We start from the raw sequence: 14,011 nt of genomic DNA, 5'->3' as shown, positions 1-14,011 counted from the left end.
TGACTGAGTTATAGAGGAAAATAGTATACCTAATAGACACTTACCTGTAACAGTAAATGTCTTTTCAGTCCACTAGATGTTTCATAGTGAATTTGATCATTGGAAAAAAATTGTTTGGTGGACCCAATAATTATCACACTGTCAAAAAAATTGTTATATTAAAAATTGAATTTTCGGGTTTGAATTGGTTATTCAGTGTAATTTCCCAGCATAATATGATTGATTGATTGGTGATTACTTATCGCCGCATCAGCACAAAGACCTACATTGTATATCGCAGCGAAACACAATATGAAGAAGGAAAATAGTAATTGTCTACATGTACATCTGTCAGTGTGTGTGCTTTATAACACACAAGTCCTCGGAATCAATTGACTGATGTTCTTCATATTTGGTATATATATCTAGAATGTTTGGTTTTGTTGCAAATAATCATATAATTTGATTCAATAATTTTGCATCAGTTCTAGCCCTGTTATATTTTCACATATTCATGAGAGTATGGTATCTTTTTAATGTATTGACTAGCAGCATAACACTATATTTCCTTTTTACTTTATATCAGATTGCAAAGAAATTGCACATATGAAAAGCAGAGATTATGAAATAAGCAAATTATCAACATAAATATTAATTTCAGATACCTAGTCAAGGAAAGGCAACGTTTACAAGAGGCAAGAGAGAGAGTTATGGAACAGAGAAGGTTTCTTGCTAAGTCAAGTTCTCCATCTGGTAAGAAAAAGCATCGTCATGACTTTGATGTACTTGCATTTCTGAAGGGTCTTGGACTTTATCACCCTGTGAAATCAAGGACACCTACGCCTCCAAGGAGGAAAAAGAAAAGGAAAATCTATTATTGTCCCACATATCTTCCATACTCCTATTGGATTGGGTGATGGCTTTTTCAGATGTACACAACTTCACATATCTTTTATGTTTTGTGTCTGTAATAACACTGTTGTTCTTATTTAACATGCCTATAATTAGATTTCACCATACTGGACTTTTGTGTGGAATCTTGTTTGTTGAATTAGGAAGCTTGATAAAACTATCATTACTTGCATCATTTCTTTGCATGGTATTTACTAAAAGGCTTTTGTTATTCCACTATTTTCTGTTCTCTATAAGGACTGCTGTTTGATTTAGTTATTTTACAAGATTATTGTTTATTTGAAGTTGGTGTTATTTATGGTAAAACAAGAAAAATCCTAAATGAAAGTTTTAAGCCAACTGCAAAATGTCAGTTATTAAAAAAAAAAACATAATTACATACATTGTAATTTTCAATAGACCTTAAAATAATGTCTACAATCCTGCTTTTCTGAACTGCAAAGAAATCGGAAAATGCACAAAAAACTTTCTATGCCCCGCCTACAATAGTGGCTGGGAATTATGTTTTCTGATCCATCTGTCTGTCCAAAATTCTGTCCAAAATTCTGTTTGTCTGTCCCATATCTGGTTAAAGTTTTTGGTACAGGTAATTTATTATGAAGTTGAAGTCACATCAACTCAAAACTTAGTACACATGTTTATTATGATGTGCACTTTTTGAAAATTATATGCCAAAATACAATTTGACCCCAAATGCAGATCTCGCTGAACATGGGAGAGTGAAACCAGTGCACAATCAGGTTAAAGTGTTTTGCTTGAGGTAGTTTACCATGAACTTGTGTTCACAGCAACTTATAACTTAGCCCACATGTTCATTATCATGCAAATTTTAACATTTTTATGCCAAATTACAGTTTTGACCGAGTTTGTACAGTTCACTGTACAAGGAAATTGATAATTCAAGAGTCACATGTGTCCAATTATATTCTTGATTTTAATAATTTTACAAATTTTACAGGAATTTGTTTTATTTTGCAGTTGGAAATATAGGAATTCTAGATAAGTTGATAAGTCTAATACAATATTACATCTAATTTGATTCTTTAAAAATCAATAAATCTTATTCGTATAGAACCAGGCAGATACAAAAAAGATAAACTTGTTATCAATCTGAATGTGCATGTAATATTTGCTACTGTTTATGCATACATCAATCATGCAGCAGCAAGCCTCATTAGTCTTTCACAAAATATGTATGCTGCAGAACTGTAATATTATTTTGTATATGTTTAAAGCTTTTATTTTTGACGATGTTCATCTTAAAGGAAAGTACATATACCATGTTTGGTAAGACTGGCCACCTTTTAAATATTGTTTATTTGCAGTATTGGGACGCTACCTTTCAGAAATAAATGCAATTTAAAAAAAACTGTGTTTGATTTGTTGAAAGAGATAATGATTTCTTTTATGTATATGATCACAGATGCTTGTGAAGCATTCAAATAAGATCAATGTATCAAGCACCAATGAGACTAGGAATCTAAAATTGTTTAAAGTCAAACATAATAATTATTGAAACATGTGTATCTACTAGGGCTGTTTCATTAAATCATACAAGCACTTTGAAAAAAGGGTAACCATCTATAAACCTTACAATTTCTCTGTGCAATTTTGAAGTGCCCATGTCCCATGTTTTTATGGAACACTCCTAATCTAGGGAAAGTTAATGTGGATAGAAAAATTTACCATAAAAAATTTTTTTCCTAAGTTTTGCATTTATCTGATATATTTGCACATCAGGCATCGCACTGCAAGCAAACTCTTCAGTTATGGCCAATTACAAATTTAAAGTTTGAAATTGATTTATTTATTACATGTTTGTTTATTTATTTATTTATTTATGCATTAGAGGTTTGAAAGGATAATATAAAAGAAAACTTACAAAATGTGTACTCTTTGTTATTTGCTTGTTATATTGTTAATTTGAAATAAATTGTTGCATTAAAAGTTTTTCTTTGTTTACTTTTTAAAACAGTGAATATCTTTGCTTATGATTTTATTGGTTATTTTAGTCTATATAATTGAATGATAATAATAATTTGCATAGATGAAGAATAAAGATTAAGTTTTTATACCAAATTCAACGATGGGTGTTGTACTGGAGTTGCCTTGACCGAACAGTTTGACTGTTTTAAATTTAATAACATTGTGACTCTTACCATGCAAGGCTGTAATATCTTTCCAAAATCTTATATTTCTTGATTTTATGCATTTCCAAAATCTCTTGTAATTTTTTATTAACTGTGTATTTGCATTCATGTGTCACAGGTCAAATTTATTCGTTCATTGTGTGTTAATTTACGTTTTTTGATTGAGTTAAGCCTTCCAATTGATATTTTATAGTGTGTTTTTCTTTGTTGTGATGTTATACTATTGTTTCAGAAAAGGGAGAAGGTTTGGTACCATTAAAACGTTTAATCCCGCTGCAAATGTTTGCACTTGTCCTAAGTCAGGAATCTGATTACAGTAGTTGTCGTCTGTTTATGTAGTTCATACATGTTTCTTGTTTCTCGTTTTTATATAGATTAGACCGTTGGTTTTTACCTTTGAATGGTTTTCCACTAGTAATTTTTTGGGGCCCTTTGTAGCTTGCTGTTCGGTGTGAGCCAATGCTCCGTGTTGAAGGCCATACCTTGACCTATAATGGTTTACTTTTATAAATTGTAACTTGGATGGAGAGTTGTCTCATTGGCACTCATACCACATCTTCCTATATCTATATCATGTGCAAATTTGAAATAGTGCTCATTAACTTGATTTTCTTGGGTCAAAACTGGGCTTTAAATGTTGTTAAGGTACAAAGCATGAGTTGTGTAATTTAGTTCTGGATTGATGAAATCCTCTGTTTATTAAGGTATTGCAGCTATATAAATGACAGCTTCAACACAAATATGTTAATTCAAATAAATTGTAATTTACCAGAAATAAAATATGAATAGGTCTCAAATGCATATTATGTAGAATGCACTGTAGCTAAGAGCAGAAAATGTCTGTTGATATAATGCAAAGATAATTGGTTGAGCAGAAATATTATTAAGAACATAATAAAAAGGAGTATATTATACATGTAGTATGGTAATTTTGTATTGAGGGGAGTCTGTGATATAAAAAATCTTCTCTTTAAACATGATAAAGCTTGTTTGCCAGAATTGATGAAATTAATCAGATGCTTTTGTTTTTCAGCCCCTTTTTATATTTTGTAATCTTTCTTCGTCCACTCTTTTTTATGGCAATAATTGCTGAAAATAGAAATTCAAAAAATATCTGTGAATATTTTTTTTAAATCGTAGAGTTAAGATTTAAACAGGAAAAAAAAACAATTGAGTATTTCGAAAAATGTTGGTTATTCAAGATCATAAAATTCCAGATTTATCTGAACAAAATATTCCTTCGTTTCGTAAATAATTTTATCTTTTTAACATGTAAAAGTTGTCTTATGGGAACACTAGTATGAGGGTCTAGAGGAAGGGGTATAATTATTTACATCTAATGCCGATGTCATGATCATGAAATACTAAAATGATATAATACTCCTCTTAAAACATGCATTAACAGTATTTAATTACCACACTTTTCAAAAGATGTATTACTTTCGAATATAAAATTGAATAATCGTCTTTTGAACATATCATTTGAGTTAACACAAGAAATCAATAAAAATAATATGTCACTTTCAATCATGCATGAAATGAAATTTGTTGATGTTTTTGAATTGTTAAGATGTTTACTGTTCATCAGTTTATTGAAAGAGATGAATGAAGTGTCATGTTTTGAAAATTGATAAAAGGCTTTACATATATAATACTTTTATGAAATTAATCAATACATAAAAGTCAGTCCACAATTTATTATGGTGTTTAATTGGTGGGTTATTTGTCCTACTTTGTCCCTTAGTATTTATTAAAATATGTCTATCATTTATATTAAACTTTAGAACCTACATACACAGGCATATTTCATTATTTGTTTGTCAGTTTCATCTCAATTACAATATGGGGAAAAAAATAACAGGTTATGGAACTTAACTAATATTTCAGTAACTTTTCTATTTTATATTGAATAATATTTGTAACCTTGCTAAAGACTTACTCAACCAACTTATATGTTAAGTCATTACGCACATGTTTTAAGGATAGAGCTGTAATGAGAAATGTTGAAATGCTTTTTTTTTTAATGTAGCATTCAGAATAATTCATATGTCAGGATTCTCTTCACTGTCTGTTGCACTTTCTACATGATGATATCTTTGTCTTTGGAATTCAGTATCAATGTTCAAATCGTGACATTTATTCCAAATTTGTATAGACAGTGAATGAATAAGACCTTGTCATATTGTTTGAATGTCATCAATGGATACTTGTCCTTGATTTCAGTGATCTCAAATTAGACCTAAATATATCTATTATTAATAAAAAAAAAAAGTAAAATGTGAAAATGCGTTGAACTAACTGTATGTAAGGTCGGAACAATCTTGAAAATACTGTGCAATATATATTATCCACTCAAAAAGAAAAAAGTAGTTTAGATCTGTAAAATTTAAAGAGTTGTGTCTTTTTTGTGAAGCATACAATATTGGGATAACAGACACAGGCTTCAGATAAAAAACAGTTTCAAAATTGATAATTGTCTGGTGATAAACATTGGTTGTATTAGTCTCAAACTCCATACATAGATATAGTTTAATCTGTATTTCAGGTAGTGTTATGAGTGAGCCTGACAATATCCACAGAACAGAACCAGAGGTCAAAGATACATCTAGACTGAGTCTACATACACCTACTTTTAACATTGATACATATATTAAAAATACCGTAAATACTCTACCTCAGACAATGGACAGGATAACTAGGTTAAGGTAAAGGAACAGTTGTATTTATGTTACAAATCACTATACAAGATGGCAGAATACATATATAGACATGTGTCACTCATGCTTACTTTTGATTTTGTGACATCACTAAGTTCGTTGAACTAGCTAGCATTGATATAATTCCTTCAATTCAAGATTCATATAGAATTCCTGTAAGCTATACATATCCATCTGACAGGGGTCACCTTACTTCACCTCATTTTCAGGTTTCAATCATCAATGATAAGTGGTCACACTAAGGTCAGTCTCACATTTATATTACACAAAATAACTTTGATGTAGAAAAGTTCACTCAGAATTGTTTATGTATGACAGAGGTCACTTGACCTTGACCTCATTTTCATGGTCAGGTGATCCTTTGAGTAATAGGTGAAATTAATATGGTCTATAGAATTATAAGTTGTCCATATCTGTTTGGCATGTGTCTTCTGACCTAGGCCTCATTTTCATGTGATAGTTATTAGTTCATTTCTCATTAACTATGAGTAATAGTCATTTATGATTTGACTTAAGAATCATTGTAAGGTCTACATACATGTTTGTCTGTGGTCACCTGACCTTGACCTCCATTTCATAGTTCACTGATAAGTTTAAAGCTTTTGTTCTAAGGTATAATTCTCAGGTACTTTGAGTATATTCTTTATTTATACTGTTACATTCACATGTCATTGTGTTGATAAGTTAACTATAGTAAACATGGTAAAGTTTGATTACATTATATTTACAGAGAGGATGTACAGAAGCATTACAACAAGTATAAAAAGCCCTACAAAGGAGAAATGGGAATACATACTTACCAACCTTTTCAGATGCAAGGATATTTTGCTGTATGTTTTTGTTCAATATTTTTTTTTTTTAAAGATGAATGTTTCATGCTGAAATATAGACTCAAGGACAAAATCTGTTGTTGAATATTTATACATGAATGTCTGTATTATACCATAAGGCTTGCCTAACTTGTAAAGGCCTATAAGCCAGATAAAACAGAAAGAGTGAGGGGAAAAACTAAAGAGTCTCAAAAACCCTTTATAAAAGTTTTCCAGTGTATGAAGTGCAATGCCTCCAGAAATGGGTATTGATTTCTTCCTCATAAAATATTGATTATTTGGGTCATATATTGCCAAGTAAAATCTTGCTTTTCCTAGTATTTACCGCTCTGCTGGACAACACTCATACAACCCTGACCAAGATTGCTGTAACTGTGTACAAATGTATAACATTTAACATTCTTTTACCCTTGCAACATGTAGTTAACAGTCATTAAATAAAAGTAGTGACCAATAGGCATATGAATTTATAAAGGGCATCAAATAACTGTGAACATATCTGTAAAACATTATTTTGATGACCATATCATTTATATTATTTATCCACATAATATGATAAACTTTGTTCATATATTTACATTAAACTGCAACTTGTAGTGTTTATGAATTTATGAAGATCATGACTTTGTTTGCACATGCCAATTTGTAAGCAATGACATATTCCACTATGCCAGGTACAGGGACTTCTTACCAACTTTTATCACTACAGGAAAAATATACAACAAACTGCTTTCAGTAAACAAATTTTTGTACATTTTACAGGTGAGAAGTATTGTAGATGATGTTGTGAATGATTTCCTAGATAAATATGTTGCACCATCACAACCAATGGTAGAACAGGAAACATACTAGTAAGTCAATAATTATATCATGTTATTTGGTAGACATTTTTTTCCTGTGATCTTCAATTTCTTTATATTTCTTTGTTAATGAACACATCAATACTTAGTGGTGTGATAAGTTATAATTGCCTGTAGTTAATTGACAAATTTGAATGTAATTTTTGTTTTTGATTGATTGATTGATTGTTGATTGCTTAACTCCCCAGTATTTAGAAGACACAAGGAAAATAAAGAAAGAATTGTTAAAAGTAGTTCTTCCTTTTTTCCAGAGGCCATGCTGTTGTGTATGTATTTAACCTAAAAGAAGATATTTTTATGTTAACCTTAATTTTACAGTTTACCTAAATTATGGTCTTTTACTGAAAAATTTGCCCTGAAGACAAAATTGTATTGGCACAACACCTATTTCTGGAATAACTTTTATCACGTTCTCTCTAGAGCAAAGATAGTTCATTTCCAAGAATTTGCTAAAGGGTTAGAGTCCAAAATAGCATAATCACGCTGACTTAGAGTCATTCTTTTTATATGTATTCTTTTATGTCAATCTTTCAGTGCCTCTAGAAGACAGAAGATACATGATACTGAGATTATGGCTGAAAGTTTATCTGAGAAGAAAGCTATTCAGCTGATCATGGAAGAAATTATTCTTGATGTAAGTCTTATGTTCACCTCAAGGTTCTCAAAGTTTATGAATTGCTGTAGATAATCATTGTGCATATTGATAAACTTTGTCATATTTTGTTTGTTAGTTATGAGTCATCTACTTGCGAAACTTTAGATATGTTAGGCAAAATTGCTAGTTGCATTTGAAAGAAAAATGTAGACACTGTAATAATGATCTTTTCCTTGAACCTAAAAAATGTTTAGATTTCTGAAATGATCTGTTTTGAAGAAGTACTTATGATAATCCATGGGGTATCCTTTCATTAGCATCAATAAGAATAAGAAGATGTGGTATGATTGCCAATGAGACAACTCTCCACAAGAGACCAAATGACATAGAAATTAACAACTATAGGTCACTGTAGGGCCTTCAACAACGGCCTTCTATGCATATTTTCCAAAAATATTTCTTATATTAACAGTTTTATATGAATGATGTTTACAAACATCTAACATTTTCAGGAGACAGGTGACGTGCTTGAGGAAATTGCACAGGAACATATCCATACCAAAGGAACTGTTAGAAACTGGGCAGATGAAATGACTATGAACAGAGCTGAGGTAACTTATTATTTATTGCTGTTCAAAAGGGGAGAAAGGGAAACACCTTTTTCTCTTTGTATATTTTGTTACACTAGTTTAAGGTGGAGGTTAAGCTTTGTAAAGACTGTCCTTCATTGAGATTTATAAGCATTTATTTTTTTATCTTGCTTAACCAGCATGTTGCAATCTTTATAAATATAGAAGATGGAAGCCCACATCATAATCCATTATTTAATGGATTTATGAGTATTTAAAAATATATCAATATTTATTTCCTTTTTACTTACTGTGAAAGTACTTTTATTCGTGATATCAATTTTCATGGTTTGAACAAAAAATGCATGTTCATGAGTTCTTAAAAAATTCTGTAAAAAAACAAGTGAAGAATTTGAAGCCATCAGAAACAAAGATTCCTGAAAATAATCATATGCTGTTTTATAATGATTTGTTGGACATTGCAAAATAAGGTGTTCATTTTCACTTACTTGTTGCTCTTTCATTACTGACAACATTCATCAAATTTTTGATAAAATAATTGCTTTTAGAAATTAGCTGATTCATCTTTGCTTACAATCACCCCCAGTTTTTGGTTGGTCTTGTGTTGCTCAGTCTAGTTTTCTATGTTATGTTTATTATACTGTTGTTTGTCAATTGGTCTTTTTCTTTTCTAGCCATGGCTTTGTCAGTTTATTTTTGACTTATGAGTTTGAATGTCCCTTTGATTAATGGTATCTTTCGCCTCTCTTTTACAAACTGTCTCGATTGAAGGAAATACAGTAGCAAAGTAAAAATTTTAATTGTCGCACACATGTATTCAGAAGTGATGATACTAATTAACACAATATCAAATGATCAATAGATATTCTTTAAATTATATGTCTGTATCCATGTAGTCAAACCTACATGGGGATCTTTCCATGTCTTGATTTAGACAACAGTTGTTATATTTCTTTGGACAATTAAATTCTTGGAGAAAGCCATCCATGAAAACCACGACAAATTTGAACCCCATGAATAAAACTACTTTCACAGTAATAAAAAAAGCATTGAAGGTATTAACGGGCAGTTTAAAAAATAGAAATAAAAGAAAACCAGACAACACCATAACAAATGAAAATAACAAAAATACAAGGCCATAAAACATTATATAATCAACTAAAAATTTACAAACTAAGGATGAGCTCAAAAAGGGTCAGCAATTCACATTCCACTAATGTCCCCTGCCATGTTACTCTTGTTGAAAATGTTATAGAATCATGACAAGTGATACAGCATACAACAGTGGATTGGTAAATGTCTCATTCTAACCATACCACAATCATCAAGATCGTAAGGTTTCGAGTAAATTTTCAAATCCTAAAATTTACAGAATGTGAATATGAAATGATAGCATGGTTTTTCAGGTCTGATTGTTTTATGATAAGTAAGAGCAAAAGAGTAGGTACATTAAAGCCAGATTTTGTAAATAATTTTAAAAATGCACAGACTATATAAAAGTTTATAGGTTTTATGATATATGTAACATGTTTTTCTCAAGGTCAAGACTTCATAAACACATTCCTGATGTACATGTACAATGATTTTGCCAAAATGACAGAAAGATCTGATTTTGACGAGTTCCCATGCATATTTGCCTTGAGGAAATATTGAGCACAATCCAGAAACAACAAAGTATGTTAAGAGAAGATGCATTATCCAGAGTTACACATTTTCCCTAAGCATAAGTTGTTTCTTGGATGTGTTCAATATTGATGAATAAGATGAACATTATGGAAATGCTCAAATTATGCACTTACCATTCCTTGATGCCATGACAAATTATAAAATTCAAAAGTTTTCTCTGTTTCCTGAATATCACTTAATTTTATATTGTTTTAACAGGTTTTTTTTGGCTATGTTTAAAACCAAATAATGGCCTTACCTATTCCTTAAGTATATTTACTCTTATTACAGTCTGGAGCTAGACAACGAAGAAGGTAGAACAGAATCAGACCCAGCTTATAATTCTGTCACTAAATTGTTCTTCAGTGTCAAACACAGAAGGGATGAAACTAGGTAAGTTTCACACAATTTTACTGTTTCTGAGATGAAAAATTGATTGATTGTTAAAGGACTAATTTCCAGTGAAAAGTGTTGCATAAAAGATAAGTGACCAAAACATTCACCATAAATTAAAAACGTTCAACAAGTACCTGTGCAAATCATACATTTACCTTATTTTTTTCAGCAATTAACTGATAGATTGAAAAAGTTTTTTGCAGTTAACATTTACAAACAATTAAACAAGTCTCGGATAAAACAAAATTGGACATCAGTAATTTTGCTAAACCTTCCAGGAATGTTATGAAACCTTGGACAGAAATTCCTTCAAGATCAAGAAGTAGCATCTAAGGAAAAGTTTGAATTCTGTTTTAATTTTTTTGTACTATACTGATAATTAGACTTTGTTTTTGGCAGCTAACATTACACTTTACCACAGACCGCAACAATCACAGGCAAGACAAGGTTCCCATATTACAATTTTTTATTTAAAGAAAAATATGTAGCCTATAGCTTTAAAACAAGTCATGTGTTTTCACTTGAAATAAATTTAAGAAACACATGTAAACATTTCCAAATTGAAAAAGTCACTACCTTATAACTTATCTTACATTCATTTCAGACCAGATATTTGGGGTCACACTCAGATGTTAGGTTTAGCTGAAAAGCCTTCTACACCAAGGAAGGTGAAACCCCCTCCTCCTAAAGGAAAAACTAAAAAATCAAAACAGAAGACTCCATCACTTCCTCCGAAAAGTCGTGAAAGAAGTAAACCTCCCACACGCCAAACTGTTCCAGGGACTGCAGTCAGGTTTGTTATACTTATCTGAATAAATGAACATGCATGCAATTTTTTTCAGTTCTTTCCAGAGCACAATATTTAATCCATGATAATATGTGATGATAATGATAATTTAATGAATACAATTTCAGGAATGCATGAATTTATTTTACTTCTAAAGATATTGGAAAGTAAACAATAACAAAACAGTTAATTTGACTTCTGTATAAAGTGTTGAATCTGATGAACTTTCAAAAACTGAATTTTTTCAATGCTAATGATGAATCTTTGATGGTCTTTAAAAAATAGCAGGATAACTAACAAATTCCAATAATGTTTGAAAAGTTTTTCTTAAAGAAAAAGTGATTTTTTTTTAATAGCTTCGTATTAATTTGAACATTCATTTAAAATATTGATTACACAATTGACTAATCTAGCACTTTAGTTAGTTGATCATGAATTACAAAATTTCTAAATGTACATTACTCAAAAAAATTCCAAAAACTAATCCTATTTAAAAAGTTGAAAATGCTACTTACTGATGAGAGCCTTTCAATTGAAGCTATTTTCAATCATATTTTCTCAAATTTTAAGAAATTGTAGATAAGGTTTACAGGATAAATCCAGAAAAGATACTACACGTAGGTGATTTATGTCAAAAAGGGAGATAAGAAAGTGTTATAGTTTTACTCCAAGCAGAACAAATATCAAAAACTTTGCTTATATTAATATTTCTTTTATTCATTAACTTGTATATATATATGATATTCAGACATCAGTATTTCAAGTTTGACGACTTGTGATTTATAAACTCTTTCTGAATTCAGAATGATAATTCTGTATTTGTTTATAGTTCTTGATTCTATACATCGTAATGTATCCTATTCTATTCCTTCTTGAAGCATATAACTATTACCAAATCTTTCCTAGAATTATAAATATGACTATTTATATTTTTGATGCAGCCGTAGGTAGCATTAAGGTAAGAATACTGGTTATAGCTACCAACACCTCATTAAGCTGTAATATGCATAGAAAAATACACTTTATACTGCTTATATTGTACATTGTTGTCAGCACTGGTGGTAGAAAGATTAGACCAGTATTTGAATATTTCTCTCTTTAAAAAATGTGATTCTGATTCCATATCAAAGAGCAAATACATTATCAGACTTTCTGCCTTCAGTGCAATGTAGTAAAATGGCAATTTCTATAGGTCTATACTGTCAAAAGTCTTTTATTTGTGGACACCATTGTTGACTATATTTTTTTTGGTTCATGGGTTTTCAAAATCATGTTTTTAAACTCAAAACCAATTGAAAGTAACTTTGAGCAAGATGGTATAGATGCTTGTCTTGTTTTGAAGATTTTAGGTTTAATGTAGACATTTTATATGTTAAATTTCTGTTTTATTAATGAATAAACTGCATTTTCTATTTGTCTACTCATGAACCACTATTTGATAAAAAAAATTGGTGTGCAACAAATAAAGACTTTGTGTCAGTTTTAGGAAAATAATCACATTCATTGCAGGTCTACAGACAAAAAAGACTAAACCAAATTTCTTCCTTTCCTAACAAGGACTAAATATTCTTAAGTATAATTATTTTCTCAGCATCTTATTTTCATTTGGCATTTTGGAAATCGTTAATGAAAACAACATTAAAAAAAACATGTCTTACATGTGCATATAAAAATAATTTCCTTCTTTTAATCCAGTGTTTTTAAATTTTCTTTCCTTTAAATAGTTTTAAAATTTTTTTTTAATAATAAATCACTAATATACTCAAACTTGTAAGATAATATGTGTTTTCTTTGAAAAAGCTAGTAAGCCTTGTTAGATTTGGGACCTCTTATGACCTTTAACCTTGGCCAGACTTTTCTTCTTTCCAAGTCTCTCAAGGTAACTATTTGTGCTTTACATGAAGAAACAACATGTTATATGAAGTTGCAGGACGGAATGTCATTATCTAATTAAAAATACTGTCATTTATACCACTGGACATTAAGTAAACAACAATCAATCAACTGGAATATTATGTCACTCCCCCCTTTTTCTTATTAAATCATGGAATATATCATTATTGCTTTTTCCAAAAGTACTTTTAATTAGATAGTTTCTGCTAGAAAAAGGGCAAAAGCAGAATTCATCTGATTAGAATTTTCCTGAATTTGATTTTGAATTTTGAAGCTTAATATTATGTGTTGATCTGAAGTTTGCTCTGTCTGATTGGGAACATTTCAATCCAGTGCTTGAAGAATGTTATGCTTTAGGCAAATTTAAAGAACCAGAAGATCATTTTTATTTAAAGAGGTCAGTAATAGACCTGTTGTAACACTCATTTTCTAATGCATGTACTTCCTATGTATCTGTGTACCAGTGTTAGTCAAAATTGTGTATCCCAACACCTGCTTTGTCTTTATTTTAGGTCCTATATATATTGATATTGTGATAAAAAAGAGGCAGAAGTGTTCTTGTCATGATATGAATAGAAAATTTAACATTGCATATTATCAAATCATTAGGTATAAGCAGCAATTATGTATAGTTTTC

General features: G+C 30.2%; 1 protein-coding gene across 1 annotated transcript in view; it reads left to right on the top strand.

The window, feature by feature from the left end:
- The window catches only part of LOC127737064 (uncharacterized), a 56,769-nt gene that overhangs the window by 4,295 nt on the left and 38,463 nt on the right, over positions 1–14,011 (top strand). Inside the window, exons 5-12 of the mRNA XM_052247597.1 lie at positions 641–732; positions 5,587–5,746; positions 6,489–6,588; positions 7,351–7,439; positions 7,983–8,082; positions 8,556–8,654; positions 10,597–10,691; positions 11,299–11,487. Coding sequence (XP_052103557.1) covers positions 641–732; positions 5,587–5,746; positions 6,489–6,588; positions 7,351–7,439; positions 7,983–8,082; positions 8,556–8,654; positions 10,597–10,691; positions 11,299–11,487 — 924 coding nt within the window. The remainder of the gene's footprint in view (positions 1–640; positions 733–5,586; positions 5,747–6,488; positions 6,589–7,350; positions 7,440–7,982; positions 8,083–8,555; positions 8,655–10,596; positions 10,692–11,298; positions 11,488–14,011) is intronic.

The sequence above is a fragment of the Mytilus californianus genome, unplaced genomic scaffold (assembly GCF_021869535.1).
Source record: "Mytilus californianus isolate M0D057914Y unplaced genomic scaffold, xbMytCali1.0.p SCAF_4, whole genome shotgun sequence".
In the NCBI taxonomy this organism is placed as follows: domain Eukaryota; kingdom Metazoa; phylum Mollusca; class Bivalvia; order Mytilida; family Mytilidae; genus Mytilus; species Mytilus californianus.
The sequence above is the reverse complement of the archived record's forward strand: the minus strand, read 5'-3'. Positions and strand labels throughout refer to the sequence as shown.